The sequence below is a fragment of the Mandrillus leucophaeus genome, unplaced genomic scaffold (assembly GCF_000951045.1).
Source record: "Mandrillus leucophaeus isolate KB7577 unplaced genomic scaffold, Mleu.le_1.0 Scaffold221, whole genome shotgun sequence".
Classification (NCBI taxonomy): Eukaryota; Metazoa; Chordata; class Mammalia; order Primates; family Cercopithecidae; genus Mandrillus; species Mandrillus leucophaeus.
In genome coordinates this window covers 3,941,199-3,957,674 of record NW_012102266.1, presented here as the reverse complement: position 1 = coordinate 3,957,674, position 16,476 = coordinate 3,941,199, and the positions used below count along the sequence as shown (strand labels likewise).

General features: G+C 39.8%; 1 protein-coding gene across 7 annotated transcripts in view; it reads left to right on the top strand.

Annotated features, from left to right (window-relative positions):
- GRAMD3 (GRAM domain containing 3) overlaps window positions 1-15,665 on the top strand; it is a 141,548-nt gene extending 125,883 nt beyond the window's left edge. For all 7 annotated transcript variants that reach the window (XM_011981207.1, XM_011981208.1, XM_011981210.1 and 4 more), the window contains 8 exons: window positions 1,991-2,062; window positions 2,162-2,242; window positions 4,963-5,074; window positions 5,959-6,081; window positions 7,241-7,328; window positions 8,408-8,512; window positions 10,333-10,426; window positions 14,427-15,665. In XM_011981207.1, coding sequence (XP_011836597.1) covers window positions 1,991-2,062; window positions 2,162-2,242; window positions 4,963-5,074; window positions 5,959-6,081; window positions 7,241-7,328; window positions 8,408-8,512; window positions 10,333-10,426; window positions 14,427-14,468 — 717 coding nt within the window. In that variant the 3' untranslated portion in view covers window positions 14,469-15,665. The remainder of the gene's footprint in view (window positions 1-1,990; window positions 2,063-2,161; window positions 2,243-4,962; window positions 5,075-5,958; window positions 6,082-7,240; window positions 7,329-8,407; window positions 8,513-10,332; window positions 10,427-14,426) is intronic.
- The last annotated feature ends 811 nt before the right edge of the window (window positions 15,666-16,476 follow it).

Here is a 16,476-nt window from a genome sequence, read left to right as displayed (position 1 = left end):
AAAAAAAGGGAGGCCAGGCCTTTAATCCCAGCACTTTGGGAGGCTAAGGGCTGAGGTGGGAGAATTGCTTGAGCCCAGGAGTTGGGGACCAGCCTGGGCAACATGGTGAAACCCCATCTCTACAAAAAATATAAAAATTAGCCAGGTGTGGTGGTGTGTGCCTGTGATCCCAGCTACTGGGGAGGCTGAGGTGGGAGGATTGTTTGAGCCTAGGAGACAAAGGTTTCAGTGAGCTGAGATTGAGCACCACTGCACTCCAGCCTGGGTGATAGAGCGAGCCTGTCTCAAAACAGTAATAAATATATATAAAGAACAACAACAAAACACCACCTTACTGACAGGGTGAGGCAAGCAGGTTGATAGTGAGGAGTTCCTGGTGTGGGGGTGGCCAGCCTCCCCATAACCTCAGTCAATACCTCCCTAGAGCCATTCCAGATAAATAAAACTTGCACCTGCTCTGCAACTGCAGGTGCAGGATCAGTTTTTAGACCTGCTTTACTAACAGGTTGCCTGAACTACCTTCTATGTAGAAATTCCAGAGCTGAATTGACTATTGTGCTACCCCAGACATGTGCAATCAGAAACATTTACATTAAAGTGGTGTTTATTTCAGCTTGGCAAGAAAGAGGGAGTGGAGTGGTTACTTTTCACGTGAAATTTTTTTAATCTGTTACCTATTATTTCTATGAAAGCATAAAATCTACATTCTATAGATTTCATTTCTCCTTTTTCCTTTCTTCTTTTTTCTTTTTTTAATAGAGATGGGGTCTTGCTATGTTGCCAAGGGCTGGTCTCAAATTCCTGGGCTCAAGTGATCCCCCGCCTCAGCCTCCCAGAGTGTTGGGATTACAGGCATGAACCAATGTGACTGGCTATAGATTTCCTTTCTAACCATACTAGAAAACTTGTAGAGAGAAGAAGAAAGAAGGAAAGATAAAAGAGACCATTCTGATAAGCTAGAAATATGTTAATATCTATTTGGGGATCTTTTAAAAATACTAATAGCCAGCACTCATCAGTATTTCCTCCTTGTCAGGCCATACACTAATGCTTTTCTTATATTTTCTTGCTACCACCCTGTAATGGATAACTGTTATTAAGAAAACTGAAAGTTAGAGGGGTTAAGCAGTTTTCCCAATGTCACCCACTTAGTAAGTGTCAGAGCCAGAATTTGCAACTGGATCTGCCTGATGCCAGAACCCACAATATTAATTACTTTGGAATATAGTACTTGCTTGGAAATAATTCAAGTTCCCTCACTGGTAAATGAGAAGGATAATCGCAAACTCACGGAAAGGAGGTCTGAAAACATTCTATGACATAAATAGATGGGAAAAAAAGTAGATTTTTATATTTTCTGAACATATTGTTTATGGTAAAATCATTTTTCCTCATGTCATTTGTCTTCACATGATTCGTCTAGCTTTGATTTTACTTCTTTCCCATGGCTCACTTATAAGTCTCCACTCGAAAATCTCCATATTTGTACAAGGAAGAATCTGGAAGTGGCATGAAAGAGAGCTAGCCTATTAGAGCCACTGGGAAGTTTTCAGTGGAAATCTAGGTCAGAGCAGAGAAGGCGGACCCTCGGGAATTGTTAAATACCCTTAACAACAAAAACAGAGGGAGAGAGATTTTAAAGGGGATCTAGTGAATGTCACTAGCCTTTTTTTAATGTCCAGGCCTTTTCTTCTCTGGGCTTGTTTGTGGCACCAATGACAGGCTTTTGGAGCCTTCATTTTGCCCTACATGTATTTATTACTCTTCAATTGGGTTTGAAAATTTTGTTGCTTTTATGGGAGAATGTTTGCTTTATTCCAGAAATGGAATAAAAATGGAATATTTGGGTGAGAGGAATGAGAATGTAGATCAAAGAGAGGTCCATGTTGTTTGAAAGTGAAAAAGCTGTATACAGATACTTTTCTGAACTCTCAACTCTCACTTCTCGTCAGGTAATATCTATTTATAATTATCCTGTTTTGTTTTTCAGTACATATTTGTCTCCTTACTCTCCAGAGATTCAACTTACAAACTACTAAAATCTGTGTGTGGACACTTAGAAGTGAGTATGATGTCCCTGAGCCTCAATTACTATCTCTCTTCTGTATTTCTTATGGTTTCATTGTTAATCTGGTTTTTCGCTTTGTTCCAATAATTTCAGAATACAAGTGTTGGTAACAGTCCCAATCCATCTTCTGCTGAAAACAGTTTCCGAGCAGACCGCCCGTCATCTCTGCCTCTGGTAAGTTGCCTACATAACTATCTAAATGCAAAAGAAAGGGAATATGTCCCACAGTTACACTTGTGCTTACACCATGACCAGGGTGTGGGAAGAGCTTAGGACCAAAATATTTGAGGTACAGTTGAAGAAACAGGGCATATCTGTCTTGAAGAAGAGGAAACCACAGTAGCCATAAACTTTTTCCAAGTAATTGAAGAGCTGTCCTGCAAAAAGAAAGAAACACCTAGTAGACTGTCTTGGTGAGTTACTGGTCAGTGAAGGCATTCATAAAGTCTTGCTCTGTTTGCCTGTCAATATTGGTTTAGAGGGATTCACACATCTATTTGAGGTAGGACTGAGTCATCCCACAAATCCTTAAATGTCTTCTGTGTTCAAGGCACCATGCTAGTGCACGCTGTAGGATACCAGGAAAAATTAAAACTAATTCATGCCTTCAGAGACTTCACAACTTAGAAGAGAAGACAAACATGCTCAGAATTAACTGTTTAAAAAAAAAAAAAAAGAAAGAAAGAAAAGAAAAGAAAGCTATAAAGCCCAAGTGACAGGTAAAGATTGATTCATTCCCTTAGACTTTGTAAACTGTAGAGTAAATCTCCAGTGGGAAGTAGCTCCCTCTGTTTGTGTAAGATTTGTACTCATAATGGTTATAATGTTTTCCCAAGAGAGTTCCAACCATATCATTCAAATGATTATAAATATTCAACATTAATGAAGCAATATGAGCCCATGGTTTCAACATCTCCCACAAATCTTTTTTTGAGAACAGTTTAAAAGTAATGGGACTGAAAGCGTATTCACACAAACACTTGTACAAGAATGTTAATAGCATTATTTGTAATAGCTGAAAGGTGGGGAAAAGCCTAATGTCCATCAACTGATTAATAAATTTTTTAAATACCCATATAATGGGATATTATTCAACCATAAAAAGGAAATTAAGGGCCAGGCGTGGTGGCTCATGCCTGTAATCCCAGCACTTTGGGAGGCTGAGGTGGGCAGATCATGAAGTCAGGAGTTCGAGACCAGCCTGGCCAACATAGTGAAACCCTGTCTCTACTAAAAAATACAAAAAATTAGCTGGGCCTAGTGGCGGGTGCCCATAATCCCAGCTACTCAGGAGACTGAGGCAGGAGAATTGCTTGAACCTGGAAGGCAGAGGTTGCAGTGGGCTGAGATCGCCCCGTTGCACTCCAGCCTGCAGGATGGTGCAATGAGACTCCATCTAAAAAAAAAAAGGAGGGAAATGAAGTACTGATACCAGCTACAATATAGCAACATGGATGGACCTTGAAAGCAGCATGCTAAGTGAAAGAAGCCAGACTCAAAAGGCCACATATGATTACCTTTACAGGAAATATTTTGAACAGGCAAATCCATAGGGACAGAAAGTAAACTAGTGGTTGCCAGAGAATGGGGTGAGGGAGAAATTGAAAGTGACTGCTAATGGGTATGGGCTTTCTTTGGGGGGTGATGGAAATATTTCAGAACAAGATTGTAGCCATGGTTGTACAACATTGTGAATATTCTAAACACCACTAAATTGTATACTTTTAAATGGTGGATTTTATGTTACCTGAATTTTATCTCAATTTCTTTAAAATCTACGTTGAAAAACAGTAGTGGGAAGCAGCACAAAATATAATGTAACACATATGATTTGGAATCCAAGAAACCTGGTTTTAAATCTGGGCTCCACCCAGCTATGTTATATCATCAGGCAAGCTCTGTAACTGCTTTGACTCAGTTTCTTCATCCATTAAAATGCCAGCTTCATGATGTGGCTGTGAAGATTAAATGCAATCATGTACGTAAGGAGCTTTGCATACTGCCTGATACAAGATAGGCATTCAAGAAATCATTAAATTGAAGAAATTTTCAATCTTCCTTCTCCTATAAATCCTTGTATGAAATCGAAATGAGTGTTGAGATGAACAAAAGACAGCTAGTTCAAGGTGAAATGTTGGTAATTTGCTTACAAGATGAGGCTCTTCTTCATTTGGCAGCTGACTAAATTGTTAAAAGCTCAGCCTAATTGTACCTTTGCCAGGACATTTTAATGACACCATTTGTCTCTTCCGTTCTTAAGCACTTTGGGGAACCAGTAGAATGCAAAGTAGAACGCCTGTGCTTTTTCCCTTACTCCTCCATCATCTTTCTAAAATGTAAATGTACTAGCACTAACCCTGTTTTGATTTAGTTGAGGGAATAAAAAAATCTTAAACTTTACTTTCAGGGCCTAATTTGCTAAAGCCATTTTTCCTTTTCTGTTTCCAATACTTTTTTAAAATAAAAAAAAACCTATAATTTAGTAGTATCTTTCTCTCTGTCTACATATTTGAACTTGGATTTAAAGCTTTCTATTTTTTTCTCTTATATATGTGTATAGTAATCAGGTTTTCTCATTACAAAGTGCTAATGAAACCTCCTCAGCTTCACACTGGAAGCTTCTCAATTATTGGCATTCTGGGTGTTCTTCCAGACATTTGTTGTTTTAAACAAGTTGGCCACTGTTTGTTGACAGAATTTTAACTGCCTGAAAAATCTGTTTCAGTAACCAGATACTCGGTGATCTGTTGGGAAAATCCCAGTCATATGGGGTAATCCTTCCTTCTATTCTATGTTTTATAGGTCAGGCCTAGGTGAAAGGGCTGGGAGGTACAAAGGCCTGCCTGTTTACTAAGGGAAAATCAGCCTGTCTTCATTTCACTGTTTCCTTTCAGGATTTCAATGATGAATTCTCAGATCTGGATGGAGTGGTTCAACAAAGAAGGCAAGACATGGAAGGATACAGCAGTTCTGGTTCTCAAACTCCTGAATCTGAGAACTCTCGAGGTTTGGGAAATTGTTGTATTTTGACTAAAATTTAATTCCCCGCAAAACATCCTCACCCAACCCCCTTAAAAAAAAAAAAAGAACGAAAGAAAGAAAAGAAAAGAAAGAAAAAAAAGCCACATTGTCTTCCTAGCTAAAAATCAGGAATGGAATCTGGAGAAAGGATGCCTTGAGAGTTTGAGGGAAAAGAATTGCCTATGTGGTAAAAATTCGTTTCCTTTTATGCATATTTAACAGAGGTCTCTTAAATAGACCTAATATTGGGGTAGTTGAGAGAGAAAAACATAATATTTTCTTCCCTCTTTTTTTTGTTTTTGTTTGTTTGTTTGAGACGGAGTCTCTCTCTGTTGCCTACGCCTAAGTGCAATGGCGCAATCTTGGCTCCTGCAACCTCCACCTCCCAGGTTCAACCGATTCTCCTGTCTCAGCCTCCCGAGCAGCTGGGATTACAGACATGTGCCACCAAGCCCGGCTAATTTTTGTATGTTTATAGTAGAGACGGGATTTCACCATGTTTATCAGGCTGGTCTCGAACTCCTGACCTCGTGGTCCACCCACCTCGGCCTCCCAAAGTGCTGGGATTACAAGTGTGAGCCACCGCGCCTGGCCTATTTTCTTCCCTCTTATTTCAATAATGTTTTTAATTGTTATAGCCAAATTATCTATGTGAGTTAGTTGGAAAATGAAAGACTATCCTTATATCACTTTATTACTTATTTGCTTAAGCATTCAGTTTCAGCCCCCAGCCACCACAACTAACTTGTGAGACGATCCATTCATGTTCTTGACCATCATGCATGTTAAGGGATTGATTTACTTGGTGATTAATCCTGTTTTAAATACATTGGAGAGAAAACTTACCCAGCTCCATTTTGGCTTAGTAGATTTCCATGTGACAGAATCCCAAACAGTTCTGAATGTCTCCAAGGGAGAAGCAAAGCCAACTCGGGCAGATGCCCATGTGAACAGAGTACCTGAAGGAAAAGCCAAGAGTCTCCCTGCACAGGGTAAGGAATGGAGGTCTTGTGAGGGGGTTTTTTAGAAGGGTTGGAGACGTCTGGTTGTAACTTTTTTTCTTTATTAGACAGCGTCTTGCTCTGTCACCGAGGCTGCTGTAGTGCAATGACACGATCTCGGCTCACTGCAACCTCTGACTCTTGGGTTCAAGTGATTCTCATGCCTCAGCCTCCTGAGCCGGCTAATGCCCCGCTAATTTTTGTATTTTTAGTAGAGACAGGGTTTCACCATGTTGGTCAGGCTAGTCTCGAACTCCTGACCTTGTGATCCACCCTCCTTGGCCTCCCAAAATGCTGGGATTACAGGCGTGAGCCACCACGCCTGGCCTATTTGTAACTTTTAAAGGGTCCCCATGTTTCACCTTATGACTGCTCTTCATGTTCCCTTTCCTCCTTTTGTATTATAGGTCTTTGCATATTAATTCACTTATTCATTTAGCAACCAGTACCCAGTTCCATGATTACAGTGGGGGATACAAAAGTGAATAGCCTTCATGGAAGTCACTTCATGATTCTGAATACATGAGATTATGTTTCAAAAATTTCTGTTACTGTAACCCCAGCACTTTGGGAGGCTGAGGTGGGAGGATTGCTTGGGTCCGAGGAGTTCAAGACCAGCCTGGGCAACATAGTGAGACCCTATCTCTACAAAAAATTTAAAAATCAGTTGGGTGTGGTACATGTTTGTAGTTCTAGCTACTTGGGAGGCTGAGGCAGGAGGATTGCTTGAGGCCAGGAGGTCAAGGCTGCAATGACCTGTGATCACGCCACTGTCACCTGGGCAACAGAGTGAGACTGTCTCAAAAAAACAAAAAATTTTCCAGTAAAACTCAAATTTCTTATTTACTTTTTATTCTAATAACTAGCTATACTGGTAAGAGAGCAAGGATATTGTTATATTGTTCACCATTGATTCCAGCACAATGCTTGACACAAAGAAGGCTATGGATAGGTGTGTAAATCAATGAATTTTGTTGGAAGGAATTGTAACTACTGGTTAAAATGACAACTGGGAGGCTTCAGTGGATATTTTCTCTGATTTCTTTTACCTGGGAATAATTACCTCTCTCAAGTACCCTATAGGGATATTGCTGGATAAAAGAAGTGTGTTATGGTTTTAAACAGTTGTTTTTTGTTTTCCACTCAACAGGTCTGTCAGAAACTGTTGGAATCTTACATAAAGTCAAGTCTCAGAAATGTCCAATGCTTCACCATATTCTTATATTCTATGCAATTGTGTAAGTACATGAATTTACTGTGACTAAGAAAATGATTTCATTCGCTAAAGGAGTAGTCTCTTCACATTGCCGAGACCTACCGTAAATCTCAATTGTCTGAAATGTGACCCACATCTTTACTTTGACAATTTGTCTCCTACTTCAGCTTTTTTTCCTTAGGCTTAGGTCACATTTTCGTGGTTGTGCCAAACCCTGCAGAGGACTAAGTTCTGAGTGGGTACCATTAGTTGGGAAATTGCTCTGTAAATTATGAAACATATTTACCCTTGTTATTGTTTTTATTTTTTTGACATATAATCATTGTACATATTTATGGAGTACATATATGTACATATAATGTATACTCATCAGATCTGGGTAATTAGCATATCCATCACCCTTATCATCTCTTTGTGTTGAGAACATTCAATATCCTCTTTTAGCTATTTGAAATTCTATCATTGTTAACTTTAGTCATTCTACAGTGGTATTCAACACTAGAACCTATTCCTTCTATCTAGCTGTAATTTTGTTTTGCCATCTGTCCCATGTCCCCTGAACAGGTGCCAACACAACTTGAAAATGTTATCCTCATCCCCTTTACCAAAAATGTAGGCATCGACTTTTTTAACTTCCAGTGTGTAACCGATTGTTCTTCTGAAAATAGCCTGACCCAGTTCTAGGCTGTTCCTCCCAACCAAGGAAAATATGCCCAGTCTAGTTTCCAGATAAAGGAGGGAGTCACCAGAGAACACGACTGGGGACTGTCTGCCCAGGCTCTTCCAGCAGAGGACGGTAGTACCACAGGGAGGAGGAACGCTGGCTCGGTACTCCAACTTGGGTCTGGCTCTGACCAATGCTATTAGAAGGGTCATTATTTGCAAATTGAGGGACTTGGGCTAGAGGATTTTAAGTCTCTTCTAGCTGTAAGTTTTATAACAAGCATCAGCCTGTTTAGAAAGGATGTTTTTAAAATCTCTTTACCAAGTTATTTTGGAAAATGCCTTGCCTCAAGTGTATCACATTGGCACTGAGTTGTTTTATGAACATCAGATCCTGGCCATTAACCTAATGAAAGTTTCTCTTTCATCCCTTTCCAGTGTCTGTGCACTAATCATCTCGACCTTCTATATGAGATACAGAATTAATACTCTGGAGGAGCAGCTGGGGTTACTAACCTCCACTGTGGACACCCATAATACTGAGTAAGCTAATTGCCTCTAGTGCTGTCATCTGCTTGCCTTTCTGCTTAATGTAATAATTGACCAGAACTTAGCATCCTTCTTAGTAAACATTAATTGGAGATACATTCTGTATGAGATATTTTGTTAAGTGTATATGTGGAAAGTAAAAAGGTAGGAGGGTCTAGAAATGGATGACCTAACCCTGTACTATTTTGGAGTTGTTGTAATGTTGCTAGTAAGAAGGCAAGAAACAAGCCTCATTTTATATTATCTTGCTCTAATATGCTAAGATGCAGTTGTGACCTTGCCCCATTTCTTAAACTATGCAAGTTTACCTTAGTAAAATGGCAGTTAACCAAGACACTCAGAGAAAGAAGCAATTCAAGAAACTCGGCACATTTGATCATGTATAACTTTTTATATTAACTCACTTATTTACAAAACTCTTGACCACTGTCAAGATCAATGTGACTAGTAATTAGTTGAATGTGTCTGTGAAGATTTTCCATCAGTCTTTTTTTTAACATGCCTGGCCTAATTAAACCTTTTCAGACATAGAGCTCTTTTCTTTAAACCTGATTACATGAAGATTTTGACACGTTACCTAAAAAGTGAAATAATTTATGCTATGTTAGAAAGTGTACATTTAGCCCAAGTTTTTGAAGTAATGATATTTCCTGGCAGAGCGTCCACCACATGCTAAAGACTCTATTAGAATGAATACATACACATACAAATACAAATGATTTTTCCTCATTACATTTTCACCACAACTTTAGAATAGAGCTGTTATTCCCATTTTACAGATGAAGAAACTGAGACTCAGAGTAATAATTAGTTTAATGTCTTACAGTTTGCAGAATCAGCTGCAGGTGTATATAACTACAAAAACCATGGGCTCCTCAGTCTACCAGTGGCTCTCAAACTTTAATTTGCATCAGAATTATCTAGAATCGTTTAAACAGATTTCAGGGCTCATCTCCAGAGTGCCTGATATAGTAGGTCTGGCATGAGGCCTGAGAATTTGCATTTCCAGCAAGTTCCCAGGTGGTGCTGATGGCAATGGTCTGAGCTCTGTACTTTGAGAAATACTGTGTTATACCATTCTAGGACCTTTCTTTACTCTGTAGGAATTACCTTTAGGTGGCTTACATGTATGCAGCTATACAGATTATTTTTGAACCATAAATATACACTTGAACTAATAAAATACAAAAGCCTAATAAACAGTTTGGTATGGATTCATACTCTGCCCTTACTTTCTCCCATCTTGTTCAAAAAGTTAATGTACATAAAGACAAGAAGTGACTCCAGGCCAGGCACAGTGGCACATGCCTGATTATAAGACAAGGACAATTATAGCTGTATGATAAATCTCAAAGAAGAAACTACAAAAGTCTCACATTTCAAGGGACATTTGATTAACTAGATAAAGACATTCCTAAACTTTTAAAGTTCTAGTATAAATAGCTGAAAAGTGCAATCATTCTTGTAAGTTTATGCTCTGGTAGAGACAGAGAGGATATTAGGGGTTAATAAAAGGGTTCTAAGAAACCACGTGCTTGAAAATAATTGCCTGATTTTCGTTTGGAAGCCGAAACACACCATATCCACTTAAAAATAGCTTAAGAGATTTCCAGCTGAGCCTTTAGGAATTAGTTCCCTAAACATCTAGACTGGAGTTGCGGATTACTGCAGGGCTTTGTCTAATATTAACAAATGAAATGTTCACTGTCTTCTATTGTAAACCAATTTTCTGTTCGAATCAATTTTAAATGTGTTCATTCCACTTCTTTCCTTGTCATCCCTGCCCTTAATAATTTTTCTCTTTTTTCTTACAGACAGGCAGCACCATCTGGCCTGGGATCACAAGTACAATTCAATGTGGAAGTTCTCTGTCAAGAGCTTACAGCTAACATAGTGAAATTAGAAAAGGTGACCTATTTCTTTCCTGTGTATGGGGGCAGTCACAGTAGTGCCTATTGATTGCCCTAGGTCAGCTCAGGGATTACACACTCAGACGCCGTTAGTGTGCCGCAATAAACCTACATGATCAACCTGGGCTGGGGGCTTTTCATAGTAAATGTGAAACAATATTTTTTATTTCCACAAAGAAACAGGTTTTAATCTCATTTTCCCTGAAATACCTAGTCTTGCGGGTCTTTTGTTTTTCCTCCTTGATTAGAAATATTACTTAATAGCACAGGGCCCAATGGTAAGTGACCTCTGACATCAGAGCTCAGTGTAGGGACATAGTAGGGAGTGAACTGGAGACCCACCACTGGCTTGGCCAGAAAGTACAGCCCCAACTCCACCCAGGCTGATCGCTCCCATACATAAAATATTGCATGTAAGCCCTATTAGAACCATGGAAGATAGGCGTCATTGTTCCCTATCTGATAGGAGAAGAATCAGAGTATCAAGTTAGCTTGCTGAAGGTAACACACCTAGAAAGGCAGCAGACTTGAGTCTGCTGAGAGAACTTTAAAAGAAAAATATGAAAATGAAGTCAGCAGATCTGGAACCTGAACCAGGCCTGTCTGACTGCAAAGCTGTGCTTAGAAGCTCTCTGATTTACTGTTCCTCAGAATTCAGCTTTAGGCTTTGTTGATAAGGCCACAGATGTACCTTTATCTCAAAGTGTCTACAGTCCAAACAATGCTAGGGCAAATCTGTCCTTAGCTTGTGGCATTCTTAGAAGGAAGCAGGAGAGTGAGCTGGAGAAGAAGATAGGCATGCCAGAAATATCCCAGAAATAAACCTGATTTACATGTCTTATTTTCTTCTCCTTTATCTGATAACTACTTTGCTTTTACTCTAATCCTTCAGGAAAGGCTTAGAGAGAAGAATCCAGTGTTCAGTTAGAACTGCTGTCACAAATGCCCAGTATTTGGTAGCTTTACATCATAGTACAGTTATGCTTACTTGGGAAGATGTATTTCTTCATATTAAATACAAATTAGTAAAATTTCATATTAAATACAAATGAGTAAAATTATCTTTGTTTTTCTACACTCAATGTTAGTATTTAATAGCTAAAGTATTAAAAGCAAAGGAGTTTCCAAACTTACGTTCTAAACCAAGTCAGGTCAGATAATTCATATTAAATCATTGTATTTATGGGCAAATGTGGAAAGTTCTTACATCGAGAATCAACCTAGAGAAGGTATGGGTTAGCTTTTTTTCCTTTTTAAACCATTAATTTCTGAGAATTGAAGAAAAATGATTTTTTTTAATGAAATGCTTACAAATGTTTGGCTTTCATGCAACCCAGAGAATGGAGTAGTATTCATTTTCAATTTTGTTCACTCTGACATACCAGTGATATTCTTTGGATTAGAAACACATGGGATCCTGCTGCCTTCTTTTGTGTTTCTTCCCACTCTCCCACCGGGCCCGGCCAGGACACCACGTTCTGTAATCAGGGAACTGAAAACAGAAGGGCTTGTTCACAGCAGGTCAACAGCCTCGGGTCTTGTGCAGGGTTCAGACAGCCTAGCAGGGAGGCCGGGGAGGTTTACAGGAGCACCAGTGGAGACCACCTTTGTCTCAAAGCAGAAACTGATTCAGTAAAAAGTGGATTTGGGGTCAAAATGCATGTGTTGATGTTCTAAAAAGTTAGAAGTTGCACACATTGCTCAAAAGAACCTAAGTATTAAAAAAGAGGTACCAGGCCACACCCGTGCTCTTTTTGACTCATCTGCACCTTTCCTCAGAGGCAGCTGGACGCTAGTGCAGCACAGCCTGCCGGTGAAATAGCAGCTCCACACCGTGGAGGTCTTATACTCCATACCAGCAGTTCCTTCTTCTCGCCTTCGGGGGCCGGTGATGTCTAAGCCTCATGATCTTTCTCTGCTTATAACTTCCCTATTTCTGTTCATGGCATCACTGCTTTTCCAGTCATCCTCATTGGCAATCTAAGAATAATTTTTAACTCCCTCTTTTCACCTGCCACTGATTGACTAGTTGGCAAATCCCGTGAAGTCTGTCTTCAAATGTCTCCTCAAAGTTTCTTCTCACAGGTACCATCCTAGTCCATTCAGCCTTCCCACTACCAGTCAGATAGGATGAAGCTGGATCTCATTGTGGTTTTCAATTGTATTTTCGTAATTATTACTGAGGCTGAACATCTCATATATTTATTGGCCATTTGGGTTTTCCTATGTAAATTGCTTATTTCCCTCCTTTGTTTTACTTTTGGGTTTTGTGTGTGTCTCATCATAGGTGTGTTTTGTGGATTTGGGATATCAGTTCTTTGTTTTATCCCTTTTTCTACCTCCCACTCCTGTTTTTCCATTTATCTTTCATCCTGAGGGATACATGAGGAAGAAACAAAGCAGGAAAGTGGGGGGAAAAGGCAATGTCTTTTATGGGAACTGAAGTAAACACTTATTTTCTTAGCTCTGGAAGTGGAATTAATGATGGAACAGTATAGTAGAAAGAGCATAAATATTGGAGTCAGGCCTTTGTTCTTATCCCTGCTCCACCACTTACTACCCACATAACTCATCCTGCTAGTTCGGCTCCCTGGCCCATGGTTTCATGTGTAAAGCCTGTCTTTGTGTAGTGTTATGTGACTCAGGAGCAGGCATGCCTTTGCTGGCACTTACATCTCAGATCCCCTTCCTCCTCACTCACCTGAGAACACCCATAGGACATCACAGACTGTTCCTCTAATAAACAATATGTTCTTTCTTTTGATCTGCAAGGTTTCTACTCCCATCACAGGGCTGGTTGTTGAGAATTCCTTGCTCTGAATTCTTTTTTTTTTTTTCCCCCCGCAAGACAGAGTCTTGCTCTTTCACCCAGCCTGGAGTGCAGTGCCACAATCTTGGCTCACTGCAACCTCCACCTCCCAGGTTCAAGCAATTCTGCTGCCTCAGCCTCCCGAGTAGCTGGGATTACAGGCGCCCGCCACCACACCCCGCTAATTTGTATATTTTTAGTAGAGACAGAGTTTCACCAAGTTGGCCAGGCTGGTCTCGAACCCCTGACCTCGTGATCTACCCACCTTGGCCTCCCAAAGTGCTAGGATTACAGGCATGAGCCACAGCACCCAGCCGCTCTGAATTCTTACAAGTTCCTTTATTCAACAGTCATTTACTGAGAACATTTTTGATGTCCAGCATTGGACCTGTCTTAAGATCCAAACATCTGATGTGGTTGGTCTCTGTCCCTGTGAAATCCACAACCTTCTTGGAAATGTTAAATAATAATAGCTAATTGGAGTAACAGGAGTGTTAAACATTATTACGTGGCATTTGTCTGATTAAAACCATCAAATGGGTTGTGTAAAGACCAATTTCCTATTGTCTTCTAATGCATTTGGGTCACACTGGTGTTGCCAGTTCCTTGTTCTTTTTCTTTCATCTCATTTATCTCAGTCTCTACTGATATTTTCATCTTTCTGCCATTCTCTCTTTTTTTTTAAAGCACTATATTCTCTCATTTTAAAGTAGATTGTAAGCTGGACATGGTAGCTCACACCTGTAATCTCAACACTTTGGGAGGCTGGGGCAGGAGGATCACTTGAGCCCAGGAGTTCTAGATCAGCCTGAGAAACATGATGAAACTCCGTCTATACAAAAAGTGCAAAAATTGGCCAGGCATGATGGTGCACACCTGAAGTCCCAGCTATTTGGGAAGCTGAGGTGGGAGGATCAGTTGAGCCTAGGAAGTCAGGGCTGTAGTGAACCATGATCACATCACTGCACTCCAGCCTGGGTGACAGAGTGAGACCATGTCCCAAAGAAAAAGTGGATTGCCAGAGTTCTAGTTTATGAAAAAGCATCTATTTGCCTCATCTAAATTTAACCCTTTTGTAGCTTTTTATTCAAAGTGGAATAATCTAGAACGCTATATAGACTATAGCAAATATGCCCTTAATATATTCCATTCTATTTAATAATAGGAGCTTCTTTTCTTTTATTTCAAGATACAAAATAACTTACAGAAGCTGCTTGAGAATGGTGACTGATCGACCAGATTGATTGGACCTTCGGAATACCTCATGTTTCCCTTTGAAGAAGGTGCTTCCCGGGGCGTTTTGTTTGAGTGCGCCCTGCTGGTCAGAGGCGCAAACAGATGAGAATCCAGACATTGCATGTGGCGGTCTCCAGCTCAGGAAAGTGGGGAGGGAAATAATTTTGGTTCTTGTGCAATAAAAGTTGACCTTGACTCTCTGAGGAAGATTTTGCTGCTGCTGCCTGAAGAAAACAGACCCATCTCTGGAGGTCTCAGGAAGGGCCCAGCGGACACACTCTCTTGGATAATTACCATAATGGCATCAGCAAACACTCCACCCTGTGCCTTGTTCATCCTTCCCGCCCTCCTGCCTCTCCCTTACACCCCTCTTAACGACTTTCAAACTAAAGGATGCATCGTATACCGACGAACTCAATGTGGTCCTTTCAAGAATTAGCCACAAGTCTGAAAAAGGCAATAAATGGCTCTAAGTGGACAGGTTTGCTTCAAACAAGTAACATCTACCTTTTGTCTTTTTTTTTTTTTTTTTTTTTTTTTAGTCCTCCTGTTATGTTCTGGTTTAAATCACCTGTGTATCTTAATTTCTCAATTCCTTTTTGGCAAGAATATCAAGCAAGGTGGATTTAACATTCCGTTTATGTTTTGTTTTGTTGCTGTAACTAATAGTTAATTGGACTGGTCAAGAATCTGTGAGGAATGTGACTGAAGTACTAAATTAAACTTATGTTGAAACCAAACCTAATTTTTAAGCCAAAAGGTATATAGTGATTTAATACAGGATGAAAAACACTGAATTTTTAAGACTGTAGGTGGACCATGATAGTAGTTTTGAAACAGGATGTCTGTATTCAGCATTCAATAATGCTAAAATCCATTTCAGCATGAAATTTGTATGTTTTTATCTTTTGCTGACTAAAATAAAATAACTGGTGGTATGCTATTTACCATATAGGTTGGCTGGTTTTTATTAATAATTGTTTAGGGTATCATAAGATCTGTAAGTATAAAGGATATTCTGTTTCTATCCACAATGCATTTGATAATCATTTCTATGAAATGTATTTTATTTAATCAGATAAGCTAATAAGTGAATTGGTTACATCGTTTGTATCTGTTAGCCTAGTGGACAGCTGTGCCTGGTGCACCTCTGGCTTTTAATAAATACTCATTGGTTGAAACGCCCTGCTAACACTGTGTTTTGTCAGTTGGTAAATTCTTTTAACCAAGACTTACTATGCTTTTTAACTCGTTTTCCACCTGCCATCTACTGCTTCCAACTCACTTATACTTCCTTCCTCCCAAGTATTCATTTCAAAACTGATAAAGGAATTTAAGTTCTTGGGTAACAATGGTTTAAAGGAAAGAAAATGAACTTTGAAGTCAAAAAAAAGGAAAAGAAAAAGACAATGCTTGATTCCTCAGTCCACATTTCATGAGTTATGTGACCTTTAGCAAAATATTTGGCCATATCCCCCCATTTTATTGATGAGGTTGAAAGTACCAGTAAAAAGTATCAGCATGAGGATTAAATGTGATAATGTCAGCCAGGTGCAGTGGCTCATGCCTATAAGCCCAGCATTCTGGGAGGCCAAGGCAGGAGGATTGCTTGAGCTCAGGAGTTTGAGATCAGCCTGGACAATGTAGCAAGATCCCATTAGCTGGGTGTGGTGATGCATTCCTATAGTCCCAGCTACTCAGGAGAATTGCTGAAGTCTGGGAGACTGAAGCTGCAGTGAGCCATGATCACACCATTGCACTCTAACCTGGGTGACAGAGCAAGACCTTGTCTCAGTCAATCAGTCAATGTGATGATGTCTCTAAAGCACATAGCCATGTCAGGCAAGTAGTATGCTTTCATAACAGCTACAATAGTCATTATTTTAAAAAATATTTTTATGCAACAGTAGTCCCAGCTACTTGGGAGGCTGAGGCAGGAGAATCACTTGAACCCAGGAGGTGGAGGTTTCAGTGAGCCTAGATCTTGCCACTGCCACTCCAGC